The 16,161-nt window shown below is 38.3% G+C and overlaps 1 protein-coding gene across 1 annotated transcript in view; it reads right to left on the bottom strand.

Moving 5' to 3' along the window:
• Positions 1–16,161, bottom strand: part of LOC122806313 (golgin subfamily B member 1-like) — a 512,564-nt gene that overhangs the window by 244,933 nt on the left and 251,470 nt on the right. The window contains exon 8 of the mRNA XM_044076629.1: positions 15,862–16,073. Coding sequence (XP_043932564.1) covers positions 15,862–16,073 — 212 coding nt within the window. The remainder of the gene's footprint in view (positions 1–15,861; positions 16,074–16,161) is intronic.

Below are 16,161 nucleotides of genomic sequence, written 5' to 3'. Positions count from 1 at the left end.
CAAACTATCAATCAGGTCAAAGATATGCCTAGATCACAACTCTTACAATACAAACACTCCCATGTGGGACCAAATACATTAACAGCTCAACCCATTAGATTTGTTACTACTTATGGCAGAAATACATCCTCATTTAGGGACATAATTAACAATCACTGGGACATTTTGCGTGCCCATGAATATTTAAATGACATATTGCCAAATAGGTGTGCTTTTTCCTACCGTAGGGGCAGGACTATCAACTCTTATTTGACACACTACAAAAGGTACAATCCTTCTACACCCATGCAGACAACCTTATTTGGTGACCCTCTGATAGGTTGTGTTCCGTGTGGCCATTGCAGTACATGCAGACACATTTTTAAGACTAAAGAATTTACAAGTTGTAATACCTCCAGGGTATATCAGATAAAAATTTTTGGTAATTGCAGCACGGATTGGGTGATTTATTTGGCAACTTGTACATGTATGTCTTTCTATGTGGGCCAAACTCCCAGACCATTTAGACATCGGATAAGTGAACACCTCAGCGCCATTAGAACCCATAAAATTACAAATGCCTTATACAAACATACCATGATTCACAAAACCGCACAATTTAAATTTACTATCATTGATAAAATTGACATGCACAGAAATATAAAAGCTGGCTGGCATGACAGATTAAATAATATGGAATCCCCATGGATTACCAGGTTAGGAGCTTTATTCAAACCTGGTCTAAATAAAATTTGCTAGTCATCTGCAGCCAGCATTTGGTTATGTTTTATGTGTGATCTTTGAAATGTCTTTGCTAAGGAATTTACTTTGTAAGTACTCATATTTTTCATTCTTATTTACAATTTTGTACATTATATTTTTTGTGTTTGCATGTATCTTTAATTTTTTGAATATGCATACACCTTTAATTTTTTTGGATATAAAAGAAGATACCAGGATGTGTCATCTATACTTTTGTTTTGCACTGAGGAAGGCTGGATATATAGCCGGAACCGGTTTGCAGTATGAAGTTTCTATATTTGTCACAATAAAATTGATTTAGGCACTTTTTCTTCTTTGTGCTGGATCGTTTTTGACATTTTTTACAAGTTTCTGGCGGATCCGTGCACTTGGTCCACCTTGCATGTCATTTGGTTGATATTTTTTTGCTAACCACTTTCCTTGGTATTGACAACAAGAAGTAACACTCTCCTGTTGTGCTACAATGAAAAAAACTCCTTACTTGTATATTGCTCTCCTTCAATCCATTAACAGTGGACAGTCATTTCCTCTGCACCGAAAGGCATCAGACGGTACTTGCGTATTATCGGAACCAGATTCCTAGCCTGTTCTAATTTGTATTGTTTTCACGAATTGATGCATCTTACTTACTTAGTTACCTATTTACTGCAATGTAATGTTAACAGCAAACATACATATACTACATTGTTCCTGAGTCACGCTTAACCTGTCACATTTCTGAAAATGTTGAACGACTAACCACTGCAGAAAAACCTGAACCGACAGACACAGAATGTTAGCAAAGTATTAGTCAGCCAACTGCGTATGGTTTACCTGGACGGTATTAAAAATGGATATCAAACATGTACGTGGATAAATGTGTGAGATCAAACCCTGTTAAAGTGACATTTGATAAGACATTCATCATAGTGGTATAACTATCTCCGTGCAGCATCAGAAAACAGAAGAGTGCCATATTCGACAGGATAATTCACCCATGCAACAGACACTGATGACGTATGTATCGCTACATTATAACATATAGATTGAAATAAATATGTGCAGACAGACACGGAGTTCAACATTTGTAAAAAAATCTGTATGTAAATGGATAATTGTAGAAAGTTTAATTGGTAAGGCTGTGCACAATGTCAGCTTTGGATAAAGCACTCACAGATGAACAGGTTGTAAAAGAAGACCAAACCTCATTTAACAGAAGCTGTTCCTCTTTCTGAGACCACAGTTCCACAACCACTTGATTTAAATCAGGTTATGCTATAGGACATGTCAGGATACTTGCATATTAACATTTTTTGGCAGGAGAAGGGCTGGGAAAATGGACGCTACTTATGTTAGGAATCTGGTTGCGATAATACGTAAGTACCCATCAGACTTATTGCCAGTTTTCCTTACTGCCCAATAAGTCAAACATGAAGAAAAAGGATTTTCTGTTGCCTTCAGGGAGTGGGGGCAAAAGGATGTACTCCTATTAGGAAAATGTAGCAAATTGGTTTCTCTTCTCAGCAGGGCACAAGAGGTAAATGGACCATCTCTGTGGTGTTGGGAGTCCAGATGGAAAGTAATGTGGGGTTGGTGGGTGCAAAACATCCCTCCACCCCCACCTCGCCCATAATTACATTTATGGTTTATTATGCATTGCAGGATATTGAGTGTCTAATGGATTACTTTTGTCAGACATGACAGCAGCCATTCTTAAATTTATGGTGTCAGAAAATTTCAGCTTGCAAGTCAGAAGAATTGTTCACATATGAATAAAAGAAGAAAGAAACGCTAGTTCCACACGGCAACACTGTTTTAATATATATTAACCAAACAATTCAAATAGTAAGCGTTTTCACAGATAAAAAATGCTTCATCAGATAATATATATTAACCAAACAATTCAAATAGTAAGCACTTTCACAGATAAAAACCACTTCATCAGACTAGTAGTCTGAGGAAGCGTTTTTTATCTGTGAAAGCGCTTACTATTTGAATTGTTTGGTTAATATATATTAAAACAGTGTTGCCGTGTTGAACCAGCGTTTCTTTCTTCTTTTATTCATACATTTTTTATGTCAGTTGCTTCATTCGGTGGAGTGGGTATCTTTTTCGATTTTAGAACTGTTCACATATGCTGTATCATTAACTTATATAGCCATAGCTCTCAAACTTAGCCAAATGTGGAACACTAACATGGAGCAAACGGATAGAATGTGTGATAAAACTTCATCTAGGAAGCTCTCAGCATTTTTATACTACTTTTGATTAATTATTATGATTTAATATTACTTACTATGGATAGTTGTTAAAAAAAAAAAAAAAATAGAGCAACGAATGTGTGATAGCCCCTTTCTTAAAAATGCAAATATTTAAGATTCAAGATGAGGGACATTGCTCATAATGACATACAATAGAGAGATAAGCATAATATATACATTCAGTACTTCCAATTTAGTAAGTCCAACATGTGCCACCCAGCCACACATAATCTACTATATCAGTTACCTACTTTATCTTCTATTCATTCTTGATGTCTATATAGCAATAGCTCTAAGGCTATTCCTTACTTTCAGAATCTTTAATCTGCTGCTCTCCCTATCTACTGCAAAACTGCAATACTGTATTGTTCACACATTTGCTGTTATCACATGTCGTCACTTTATTCTTGTTTGACTTGCATGCTTATAATCTAACATCTGTGTAACTAGTATTATCTATTTTATTTCATCACCATTTCTGTCATATAGTGTTCTGTACCATCACTGCTTGATTTCTGTATTTTGATTCTGTAGCTTTATCATGTTGTTCTGTTTTTTGGAGCTTTTCTCCCCGGGACTCTGCTAAAAATGGGCTCACAATGGGCCTTGTACACCTCCCGGTAAACAAATGCAAATAAATAAATAAAAATAAATAAGTAGCAAAGCAAATGTTTTGTGCATTTTTTGCAGATTTGAAAGAGTGAGCTTCTAAGTGCTTGACAGTTTTGCCAAAACTTTTAGGAATTTAAGCAGAAAGATAACCCTGTTGCCAATTAACAGCTTATCTCCTCAGTCACCCATATATTTGAATATATGAACAAAACCTGTAAAGATACAATGTTTGCTACCCTCTCTTTCATCATCTGTATGAAAGTTTCTATGTCTGTGCAGTTACCAGGAGTATTCAGTGCTACAACTGGGCACTTTGTATACACAGGTCTTATTAATGTTTATGTATAAAAATATACTGGGCCTGGTTATTTTTAACTATTAGTAGCATTTCCTATATCTCTTCTGTTTCCTGATACTATTTCTGTTCTGTCTTTTGATTAGGGTTGCCAACTTTTTATGTCAAAAATTCAGGACATGTACATGAAAGCAAAATGCATGTACTTTTGGTACCCCCGTCCCCTCCCAAGCAGCCATTCCAGTCTCCCATTACTTGGCTATTTCTCCATTTCTTTCCAGTTGCTATAAACACTGTTCAAAACTCTCAGTGTGCATACTGTTTTCTGCTTTACTTCTGCAATGTTTACAGAGATTTGGATTTAATTGAAAACTTTTATTTCAAATTTTATAGCACGTACACTAATAGACATTTGCTAAACAAAGTAATACAGTCTCACAATGAAAACAGATTTGGCATTAAAACTTTTCTGCCTTTGAAACTCACATTCGCTGAAACAGCATTGAAACCCACATTCAAAGAAATTGCATCTGGCCAGTGATGGATTAAGTTTACCTTTGGGCTGTTTTCAAATCATAGGCCCCTTGCACATGTTTTTAGGACCATGCAAAAGTTCTTTGATTCACCTTCCTGATTGTAGTAAATTATAATATATAATAATCAAATTATATGCCTTGCATACTACAGCAGCACTTGTTAGACCATGTTTTAAATGTATAGTTTTGAACATTTTTCCAGTAAGCAATGAAACAAAACATATGAATCAATAATGACAAAATTGCCCAGATGAAAACATTTCAACCATTAAAGTCCACTCAAACTTCTGTCATTACAATCCACCAGTATCAGTCAATATGCACAGTTTCTGCAGAAGTAAGTCATCTGAATAATTCCACATTAACGAGCTCTGTAACTAATGAAATGGTTGCTGCTAGCAAACAACTTTATATTCTAGTATTTCATCTACAAATTCAGTGCTTGCTGCCCTTGAAGAATAAATTGCCTATGTTACATTAAAAAATGGTAAGCTGATAATATTGCAATAAAGAATGGATGGCAAACTGAAAACAGGTTCATTAAGTCCCTAAGAAATATTGAAGTCTGAAGAAGTGCTTGATGTTTTAGATAAAAGGTACTCCTCCGTCCTTGAGAAAATCTTGTTTAGCTAAACTCTGAAATTCAACTCTGAGAAGCACGGCACTCACACGATTTAGTTTATTTCAAACAAAACAAAGCAAACAAAATAATTAAGTACAACAACCTAGCAGGATTCAGCACAATACATATACTGCAATTCTTCTTTCATTCCATTTGCATTAGTTTCCATAAAACGCACAAATACCAAGCGCCTTTGCCAGCTGTTGTCATAAAGTGATTCAAAAAAGCCTCTGCTAGACAGGAATATTTTTCAGTGTTGAGTATTTTAATACAACACAGTTTCTGGTTCGGTAGTAGTGATGAAAAATAGCTTATTGTGGTTTGTTCTGCTTCCCTCTTAATGCAGGAAGGTATGTATTTCTAGATTTCTTAATAAGCACCCAGAAAGGGAGATATGTAATGGAAACAGTGTGCCAACTGAGACCTTAATAATAATCCCTTCACCTTGAAAAACAAATTAGCAGACTGAAGGCAAATGTATGTATTAGCCATTTGTACAGCTCCCTAAATGTTAAAAATCTGTGTAATGATGACGCTGTCTGCCAGGCAGTTAGTTAGCTTTTAGCAGTTCACATATGAATGAACAGAAGATACAGAAATTTGACTAGGTAAAGAAATATGCTGAACTCAAGTTTAATGCAGTCTAAGCAATGACAGGATCATTGAAAAAAATTAATCGAGTAATACTATGCCTGGGCACTGCTTTATATTTACAGAACAATGCCTCTGTGCCAAGTACTGAGCAGTTCTGCACTTTTCAGCTTAACCTGCCCCTTGAAAAAAAAAAATAGCCATCTGTATAATGGATGTTAGCACAGGTTTGAAGGGGTTAAGAGGTGAAGCTCTGCCTTCATGAGCTAAACCCAAGTTAAAGTCTGTATATATATATATATATATATATATATATATATATATATATATATATATATATATATACAGAGAGAGAGAGAGAGAGCGTGAGAGAGAGAGAGAGAGAGAGAGGCAGAATCAGAGCACTTAAAGTGAACTAATAAGTCAGATATTTAATGATTAATTGCTGGTGTTTCTACCAATATATACATTTTGTTAGACCACAGAAACTCCAGAGCTGCCAACAATGGCTTCTTAGTATAGTTAGACCATATTTTTCACCCCATTGTGTCAGATCTGGAACATCAGGCCTACTCAATATGAATATCAAGAAAGTGACATGAAAGGGAAAAACCTGGGTGGCCACATAGAAATGCACACAAATACAAACATATTAACCACAGTATATGTTGTCCGGGGTCTATGTTAAATATTTGAACATCCAAAATGTCCAACGTTACATGGTTGAGACCAAATGCTCGACATTTGGATGTAAGAATATTAAATAAAAAAAAAAAGAAAAATACACCTTAACAGTGTGAGCAGGAGGGCAAGCCCCCCTGAACCCCCCACACCCCCGTACTTAAATATACCAACTCCAAGACCGCACTTCAGTGCAGAAAAGGGAAATTCTCCCTATCTGCACCATACGGCACCGTTGAAAGTCAGTCTTCGAATACCTGAAATTTCGAACGTTTGGTCTCGATCATGTAACGTTTGAAATTTTAAGCGTTCAAAGAATTGACATTGGCCCAATGTCTGCATGTGAATTAGTCTGAGTTAGCAAGTTACACAGGTGCAAACTGGTCTAGGAATCCTTTTCAGCCATGACCCAGGCTAAATAAGCAGATACAAAGGAATGTTGACAGCTGTATTACATATAGTGCATTTACAACTGGTTTAACATGCACAGAAATAAACCTTGTATCTAAAGTATAGAGCTAAGTAAGCAGCAGTATACAGTAACTAAATTATGCACATTTATGGGAAAAATATTTACTATGTCATATGATAGCATGGGAATCACAAGCGAGTTATGTAGTCAGCTTTGCCCCCCCTGTACCACTTTAGTAATGGGTGCTAACCCCATAATACTGCCCCTTTCCTCAACCATAACCCTTCATCTTACCTTCATTAAATCTGTCCCGTAACACTGCCACTACACAAGACACACTTGGACACACAAACAATACTATATCTTATCCCCTAACCTAACCCCGATGCTAATCCTAAAATACACAAACTCTCACACAAATATATAACACCTATCCTTTACTCATTCCTGTTCCTAACCCTACTTCACATACACATGCAGAAATGCTCTCATCCCTCCAACCTCACTTTCCTATATCGGCATTAAACAGTATCAACATTTCCACTGCATGGCTATCCATACCATTGACATTAAACCACACCTCCTGTGTTTGTTGAAGAAATGACATTCAACAAAAATGTGGGTGGGGGCAGAACCCCCCACATGGGGGGGTGCAGGAGGGCTTGCCCCACTGCAGAAATGTAGTAGAAAGTGTCTTTGTTAGTTAGGTGTAGTTATAGGTTTAGAGGATGTTATTTACATATGCATTTTAGTTTTCAGTGTTATGAAGCACACTTTCAATGTTCTGAGTTTTCAATGTTTTGACTTTTCAGTGTTTTGGGATTTAGATGTTTTGGTCTCAGTGTTATGAAATTCAACGTTATGAAATTTCAGTGTATAAAGTACACACATACACAGACATATATATATATATATATATATATATATATATATATGTGTGTGTGTGTGTGTGTGTGTGTGTGTGTGTGTGCGTGTGTGTGTATGTATGTGTGTATGTATATACATCAGTGGCAGCTGGTGACTTCAAATCAAAGGGGGGCTAGGCTGCAGGAGACAGTTAATGGGTGAGACCAATGGGAAGGGGTGTGACCAACTAGAAAGGGGCGGTGCTATGCTCAAAACCACAAAAACTGGGACTTGAATAAAATATGCTGCCCTGGGTGCCAAACCATCTTTATGAGAGTCCAATCACAACAAAATGAAGTGTAAAAGACAAAAATATTTCAACACATTGGCTACATGACAGCTTACTTTATATCTAGATGGAAACAAAAGGTTGGAGGCATGAAAAAATAAGTTGCTTTTTAAATATATTACTGGAATGCCAGTCAAAATCAAGTATAAAAAAACAAGCAGCACTCAACTCAAACCACTTCTCTTTGCACTGCAATTCTAATTACAATTTATATTCAGCTTTATAAAAGTACCAAGTAACATGCTGAAAGTAGCAATCTCTGTGATATCCCCACTTGAAAAAATGTTTCTTATCCAAAAAAGATCTTCTGTCTGACAACAACTATCTACTTGTTTCATGGGGAAGATGTGATCAAAGTAAAAAATGAATAGCAAACAAGAAACAAGCTCAAGATAAATTGCTTAAAGGATTACTGGACAGGTTATGGACCACACATGATAGATTGGCATTCTGTTTAGTTTACTGGCAAAGCCTGCAAAGATGGCTGCACGTCTCCAACAAATGTATGCACCAATAATGACAAAACTGCCCATTTCAGAACATTTCCATCATAAAAGTCTACTCAAATGTCTACAACCACCAGTATCAATAAATATGCACAATTTCTGCATAAGTAAATGCCATCTTAATAATTCTACATTAAAGAGATCTGTAAGTAATGAAGAGGTTGCTGCTAGCAAACAACTTTATATTTCATTGTTTCATCTACAAATAAAGTGCCTGTTGCCCTTGAGGAATAAATTGCCCATGTCACATTAAAAAAATGATAAGCTAGTAATATTGCAATAGGGAAAGGATGGCAAACTGATAACAGGTTCATAGTTACTAGGTATCTCCACCAAAGAGGACATTCTCAGGACCACAGCATCCACCCCCTTTAAAAGTTCAACACAGTACAGTATCAGCAATGCATCTACATACAGTGGAAGTAGAACCCATAGCTTTCTGCATCGAAAGCTGTTGTGCTATTAACAATGCAAGCAGAGTCAGCATAAGCAGCACTAAACTTCTTTTCCCCTGAAGCTCTTAGCTCCTTGTAAAATCCACTTGACGCTCAACTGTATCTCTCAACTTTCCATCACATTAGCACAAGAAATCTGGAAAAAGCCAAAATTTATTGATGGGGTAAAAGCCCAAAAACCAGGGACACATTTTAAACATTGCTTGTATAACCTTGGAAAGTTGCTAGAATAAAATGCTGTGCTAACACCATGCATTTCACTGCCAATTCCTGAACCCAGGACCCTGTGCACTACAGTCAGGGCAACATACCACTATGACAAATCAGCTGTTTCTTGAAAGACAGGAAGACTGAAACTTAAATGACTATCATTTAGTGAATTCACATAGCTCTCAACCTCTTAGCACAAAACACCTGGACAAAGCCAATAATGGGGGAATACAGCCCCCAAACATATTCAGTGAATTCAGTTCTCTCCATAATTCTCAACCTCTTAGCACAAAAAGCCTGGACAAAGCCAATAATGGGGGAATACAGCCCCAAATGTAGGGACAAATTGCAGATATTGATCTTATAAACTTAGAAAGTTGCTAGAATAAAATGTTGTGTTACCATGTACTTTCTGAAGAATATGAAGTCTGAAATTCAAATGCCTGTCATTATTTAGTGAATTCAAAATCCAGAAAACCACAGATTTTATGAGGAACAGAACAGAACAAAAATATGAGGTAAAAATTGAAAAATGTTTATAAGTGGTGGTGGGTAGGGAATTTGGTCTCTTGCTACCTGCACCCAAAGTTCAGGGTTTGAGCCTAAGTTACTCTCTAGCTGCCAATTATAGTTAACTGGGTCATTTCACACACACACAACTCAGAATATATTGTTTAGATACATGATATAAATATTTAAATACTTTAATTCTTTATTGTGATTATTTACAGAGTGGCCATGGTGGTGCAGCGGTTAGCATTGCTGCTTCACAGCAAGAGGTTCTCCGGTTCGATCCTTGGCTGGGGTGCCTTCTGTGTAGAGTCTGCATGTCCTCCCTGTGGTTGCATGGGTTTCCTCTGGGTGCTCCGGTTTTCTCCCACATCACAAAGACATGCTGTAGGTGGATTGGACACTCCAAATTGGCCCTGGGTGTGAGTGCATGCACGTGTGTACCTTCTGTGGAAGTTGGGCGCCGGGCTGGCAACTCAACAATGTAAAACTTCACTGCCAATCATGAGTGGACAGGTGATCTGCTGTGGCAACCCCTAACCGGGAAAAAGCCAAAAGAAGAAGAATTGTGGTTATTTACAGTTTTGACAGTTTTTATAGTTATTGCTAGTTATAGAAAGTGTAGGTCCCTGACTTGTTTATAAAAAATGTATAAGCATATCCAAAATACATTACTTCATGGTCATCACTGAGACCCTCATTAGTTTTGGATTCTGTATACTTAATTAAATTTGGTACATGAAAAACTACTATGTTTGTATTTGTCTGATTCAAGTCTTTGGAATTTGGAAGTAGAGAAGTTAACAGAATATGTGGCATCCATATATTGTTTATTTTACAACATCCTCACCAGATGTGTTTCGAAATAGTGCCAATAAGCCCGAAACACAGGAGGGTGAAAACAGTGAACTGCTTGTGCTTCTGCGTGGTGGCAAGCACCCCCCCCCCACATACCATCGAACTTACACATACCAGCTGCACACTTCTAGCTCACATTGAAAAATTACACCCAGTAGTGATTTCCTATGGAAAACAGTCATCAGTGTTGTGCTCCTCGACATTTTGTACTTTTTGGTTTTTGATGCAAGAGGAGTTTCTCGCTTGCTACTTGCAGATATACTTTTCTTTCTTTGTTTTTCAAATAGAATTGTTATATTAAAATCAAACTGCAGCATATAATTCTTAATTTTGGTTTGTCATGTGCACGTGCAGCTTTCCTGAACCATTGTGTTAACAGGAAAACCAATACCTACATGAAAATAATAATGTGTTACCCTTTAAAACGTGCATGCATTTTTAAAGTTTTTATTACCAAAAAGACATTTTTAATGCCAACATTAAATTCCTTTTTCACTTGCTTCCAGAGATTATATTATTGTAATGCATGACACACCATCATTACCCTTAGAAGGAGGGAAAAAAGTTTGACCTTATTAAAGCACCTTTCTGACGTCGGAGTCGTGCTTAAATATGTTTGTGTTATGGCTTTCAAAAATGTAAATAAAACATGTAGCACTTCTACATTTTTTCTCTAACATCTGTAGTGTAGAGGAACCAGGTTAACCTCCATGCACTTCAGAAAATTATAATCAGGTCACTGATCATAACCCTGCTTGTTGTTTGAAGAGAATGCTAAGATTCACCTTTGGAGTTTAGCTCTCAATATGAATTTCATGACGTCCATATCTTAGACGCACAAGCTAGTTATTATTGGAGGCCAGATCATACTCCTCATAATTTTTATGTTTGTCAGACAAAATGTGTACTTTATCACAGGCTGCTCTGTTCCTTATTTACAGTACGTCTTTGAGCTTTTTGCTCTACTCACATTTTTATAGATTTTTCAAGGGCAGTGTGTTTATATTGCATTTTGTCACCATTCTGTTTTGGGGGTTGCAGTATTGCAGAAATGCAGATATTCATTTGAAGAATACTGACTGAGAGATCACCACTATTGAGGCATTATACAACCCTTGTGAAAAGAAAACAGCCATGGATATTCACAGCATTAGATTCGTTTTTAATGCAGTAATAAGGAAAACGTACCAGAAGAAACGACTAGAACCAGACCCTTCTTGATGAATATTTCTTGTTGTCTCTTTAACACAGACCTTGAGCGCTCTGTTTCCCACAGCTACAACAGTTTTTTTGTATTTCCTTTATACCCCATTGCCCACAGAGTTTGCCCCACAAGCAAGCAAGCAAACTCATAACATTAGCCTTTCCAAAATTGTAGTAAAAGCCCGAAAGCAAACCATCTTTATTTCATCCAGAGCTGTGTTGTCAAATGCCAGAAACACTGCCTGATGTTAAGTCCGGTACAAACTTAGATAAACGCTTTACTGGCAGAATAGACTAGCATCAAACAGTGCAGTCAAGTTCAAAGACAACTCTTGGGTACCTCCTGTGCAGAAATAAACACCATTATGCCTACATTGTGATTTGCAGCATCTGTGATACGGTTTACCAACACAGCTGCAGAGTTTCATCTATCCTATCAGTGTGGGATAAGATGATCAAAGCAAATGATTTCCCCAGATGAAACGGCAAAGCTCCATTTTATTGACATGGGAATAATGGTATTGATTTACGATTTTACTTATTAGGATTATTCAGTTATATTCTCGGAGTGCTTATTAAATAAACAGAGCAAAAGCGGTTTCCAAATGCCATGGAATTGAACAGAGCACAAAGAAAACTGACAGTAGCTAAAGAGTCTTACTGAATAAGCTAGTTCAAGCTCTGGCATTAAGGCAGCCCTAAAGATAGAAGCTGAAGTGTGTATGTAAATTCTCGAAATGTGCTGCTTTTGTGAAAGTGCCATACCAAAACACACACACACACACACACACACACACACACACACACACACACACACACACACACACACACACACACACACACACACACACACACACACCTTCTTCATTCCGTACATTTCTCGTACCTGCATAGCTTTCTCACAGCTTCTTCATCCCGTACCTGCAGTAATCCATGTAGCGCTTTCTCCAGCAATCACCCACAGCTTCAGTATCCACATAGCTTTCTCCTGCAAATCACAACTTCAGTAATCCTGCATTTGCGTCGGAATGCACACTTCCAGTTTCTTGGCTCTTTCAAACGTTTCAAGACTGCTGACTCTGCAGTCTGATCCCCTTCCAGTCTATGCGGTGCTCTGGGGAATCAGCAGCCTGCTTCCTTCTTCCTGAATCTGGACTTGTAAGGCAGCAGTCTGGATTTACTTTTTATGGAGCTTGGATTTGGATTTGTAGGACTGTACCATTGTGGTTCACAGCTGGGGGGGGCTGTAGTCCTGCAGTCCGATATCATGAGCTGCCCCTGATATATATATATATATATATATATATATATATATATATATATATATATATATATATATATACATAGATTCACTTTGAATCATCGAATGTTCAGAACATCGACGTTCTGATCATCGAGACCAGAACATCGATATTCAGAACATCAAAGTTTCAAAATGAACCATAAAAACAACAAAAAAAATCACAAAAACTATGTTATGCAGGGGGGCTTCACCCCCCATGTGGGGGGCTGTGCCCCCCACACACCCCCTACTTTAATATTCCAACTCCAAGATCACACTACAGTGGGGTAAGGGAGATCTCCCGTTTACCACTATATGCGGTAGCATTAAATGGGAGATTTCCCATACCCTACCTGCAATGCCAACACTCAGATGGCACACACACACAACATGCAGGGCACCTTGCTGCCCTGCACACACACCCAACATTCCACAATCTAACTTACCTGGCACTTCCACTTTAAACCTTCGATGTTCTGAACATCTATGTTCTGGTCTCAATGATCAGAACGTCGATGTTCTGAACATTCGATTATTTAAAGTGGAACCATATTTTATATATATATATATATATATATATATATATATATATATATATATATATATATATACAGTATCATGTGTACATGGTACTGTAAAGTTTATAAGGCAGTCATAAAATCAGACACATGAATGTGCACATTGATCATATGGTCTTCTGACATAATCCCACTGAATACTGGTTTGGCAACCATCATTTTTATAGAGTGAGAGGGGTGTGTTTAAACTAAGTGCCAGTATTTGATGCAACTAAATTTGATTAGTACAACAGCATCATCAGGGCAGCCATGGTGGTGCAGAGGTTAGCGTTGCCACCTCACAGCAAGAGGTTCTCCAGTTCGATCCTCAGCTGGGGTGCCTTCTGTGCGGAGTCTGCATGTCCTCCCTGTGGTCACGTGGGTTTCCTCCGGGTGCTCCAGTTTCCTCCCACATCTCAAAGACATGCTATAGGTGGATGGGATACTCTAAATTGGCCCTAGGCATGAGTGCTTGTGTGCCTTTCATGGAAGGTTGGGTACCAGGCTGGCAACTCGACACCATAAAACTCCACTGCCAATCATGAGCGGACAGGTGATCTGCTTTGGCGACCCCTAACCAGGAAAAGCCGAAAGAATATGCAGACAGCATCCTAAGGCTTGTACTTTTGGATACATTAAATTTGTATAGCACCACTTACTAATATTTGTCAGACGTCCGTGAATATATCTGTCCCCAGAAATTAATTCACCCACAAAAAGAAACAATTAAAAGACTTCTTTGATCACATCAAATGATTAAGTCCCCACCAATAATACTGAAATGCATAATGAAGTGCAGAAAAAATATTATATGTAATCACTTAGTGAAAACATGAGTAAAACAGCATCATAAATAAAAACAGTTGCATAATTTAGTAGCCTTCTGTTTCAAAGTACATTTAATATTCATGGAGTCATTCAGACCTAGTATCTTTATTGCTTGCAACTTTAGCCACCAGCACAGCTACTTAATATCCAGTAACAGTACTTTGAAATATTACTGTATAGCTAGGAATTCCACATTGTACTTCCTCTATATATGCAAATAGACAGTGGAACGAGTAGGTAAAAGTGCAATATTTCAAGTTCCTGAACTATATTTGAAACATGTCCATTCATGCTCCACTGTACAGTTCAAAAGTCTTCAAGAATTGAAATTCCAAACACAGACGTAAACAACCAGTCGCACAGATGCAGAAGACTGTTTTCGTCTTCTACGTCTGTGTGCAGCTGGACGCAAAGGGTTTTCTTAAAGAACAACACCCTTAAAATAAAAGAAAAGGTAATTTTGTTTTTAAATTAAAAGAAATTTAATCTCCTGCCATTTTTTCAGGACAATATGCTGTCCTTTCCATTTTTAGGACAGTGTCCCTTAATTCAGGACAGTCCAGAAAAATTCTGGACAGTTGGCATCCCTACAATATATTACAAACAGATTTTATTGCTGGAATTCATTAGATATTCATGTTTAATGTCTGGTCTGTGTAATGATACAACAGTTGAAATTAACCTATATAAATTAATAAATGGAAAATAATCGTCAGGAAATCATATTCAGCCATACATAAGAAGAGTTTTCAAGTTCTGTCATGTGAGCTTACCTGCCTTGGATTATGGGGGTCTGCTGCTTCATGTGTGCTTACCTGCATTGGGAGATGGGGGTCTGCTGCTTCACGTGTGCTTACCTGCCTTGGGTTATTGGGGTCTGCTGCTTCATGTTTGCTTACCTGCCATTGGTTATGGGGGTCTGCTGCTTCATGTGTGCTTACCTGCCTTGGGGGATGGGGGTCTGCTGCTTCATGTGTGTTTACCTGCCTTGGGTTATGGGGGTCTGCTGCTTCATGTGTGCTTACCTGCCTTGGGAGATGGGGGTCTGCTGCTTCATGTGTGCTTACCTGCCTTAGGGGATGGGGGTTTGCTGCTTCATGAGTGCTTACCTGCCTTGGGGGATGGGGGTCTGCTGCTTCATGTGTGTTTACCTGTCTTGGGTTATGGGGGTCTGCTGCTTCATGTGTGCTTACCTGCCTTAGGGGATGGGGGTTTGCTGCTTCATGTGTGCTTACCTGCCTTGGAGGATGTGGGTCTGCTGCTTCATGTGTGTTTACCTGCCTTGGGTTACTGGGGTCTGCTGCTTCATGTGTGCTTACCTGCCTTGGGTTATGGGGGTCTGCTGCTTCATGTGTGCTTACCTGCCTTGGGGGATGGGAGTCTGCTGTTTCATGTGTGCTTACCTGCCTTGGGGGGTGGGGGTCTGCTGCTTCATGTGTGCTTACCTGCCTTGGGTGATCGGAGTCTGCTGTTTCATGTGTGCTTACCTGCCTTGGGAGGGGGGTCTGCTGTTTCATGTGTGCTTACCTGCCTTGGGTTATGGGGGTCTGCTGCTGCTGATCCACATGTTGTTGTGCTGCTTCACTTCTCAGGATTTTCAGCCTCTCCTGGGCCTCCTGAAGTTGGTGTCCAATTCCCTCTAGGTTTGTTTCCAGCTCACGATTTGTTCTTTTGAGTTCCTCATTTTCTGTAACTGTTGCATGTTCTTTATTCTGCAGCACATATAATTGTTTCTCCAGCTAGGAGGAGAAAAGAACTGAGATTGAGCATATTTTCTCACACACTTCTTTATTCTGCAATGAAAGGAAGGTGCTTAATCAAAAATCA

The sequence above is a fragment of the Protopterus annectens genome, chromosome 7.part0 (genome assembly GCF_019279795.1).
Source record: "Protopterus annectens isolate FY-2018-M chromosome 7.part0, PAN1.0, whole genome shotgun sequence".
In the NCBI taxonomy this organism is placed as follows: domain Eukaryota; kingdom Metazoa; phylum Chordata; order Ceratodontiformes; family Protopteridae; genus Protopterus; species Protopterus annectens.
This window is presented reverse-complemented; position numbering and strand designations above follow the sequence as displayed.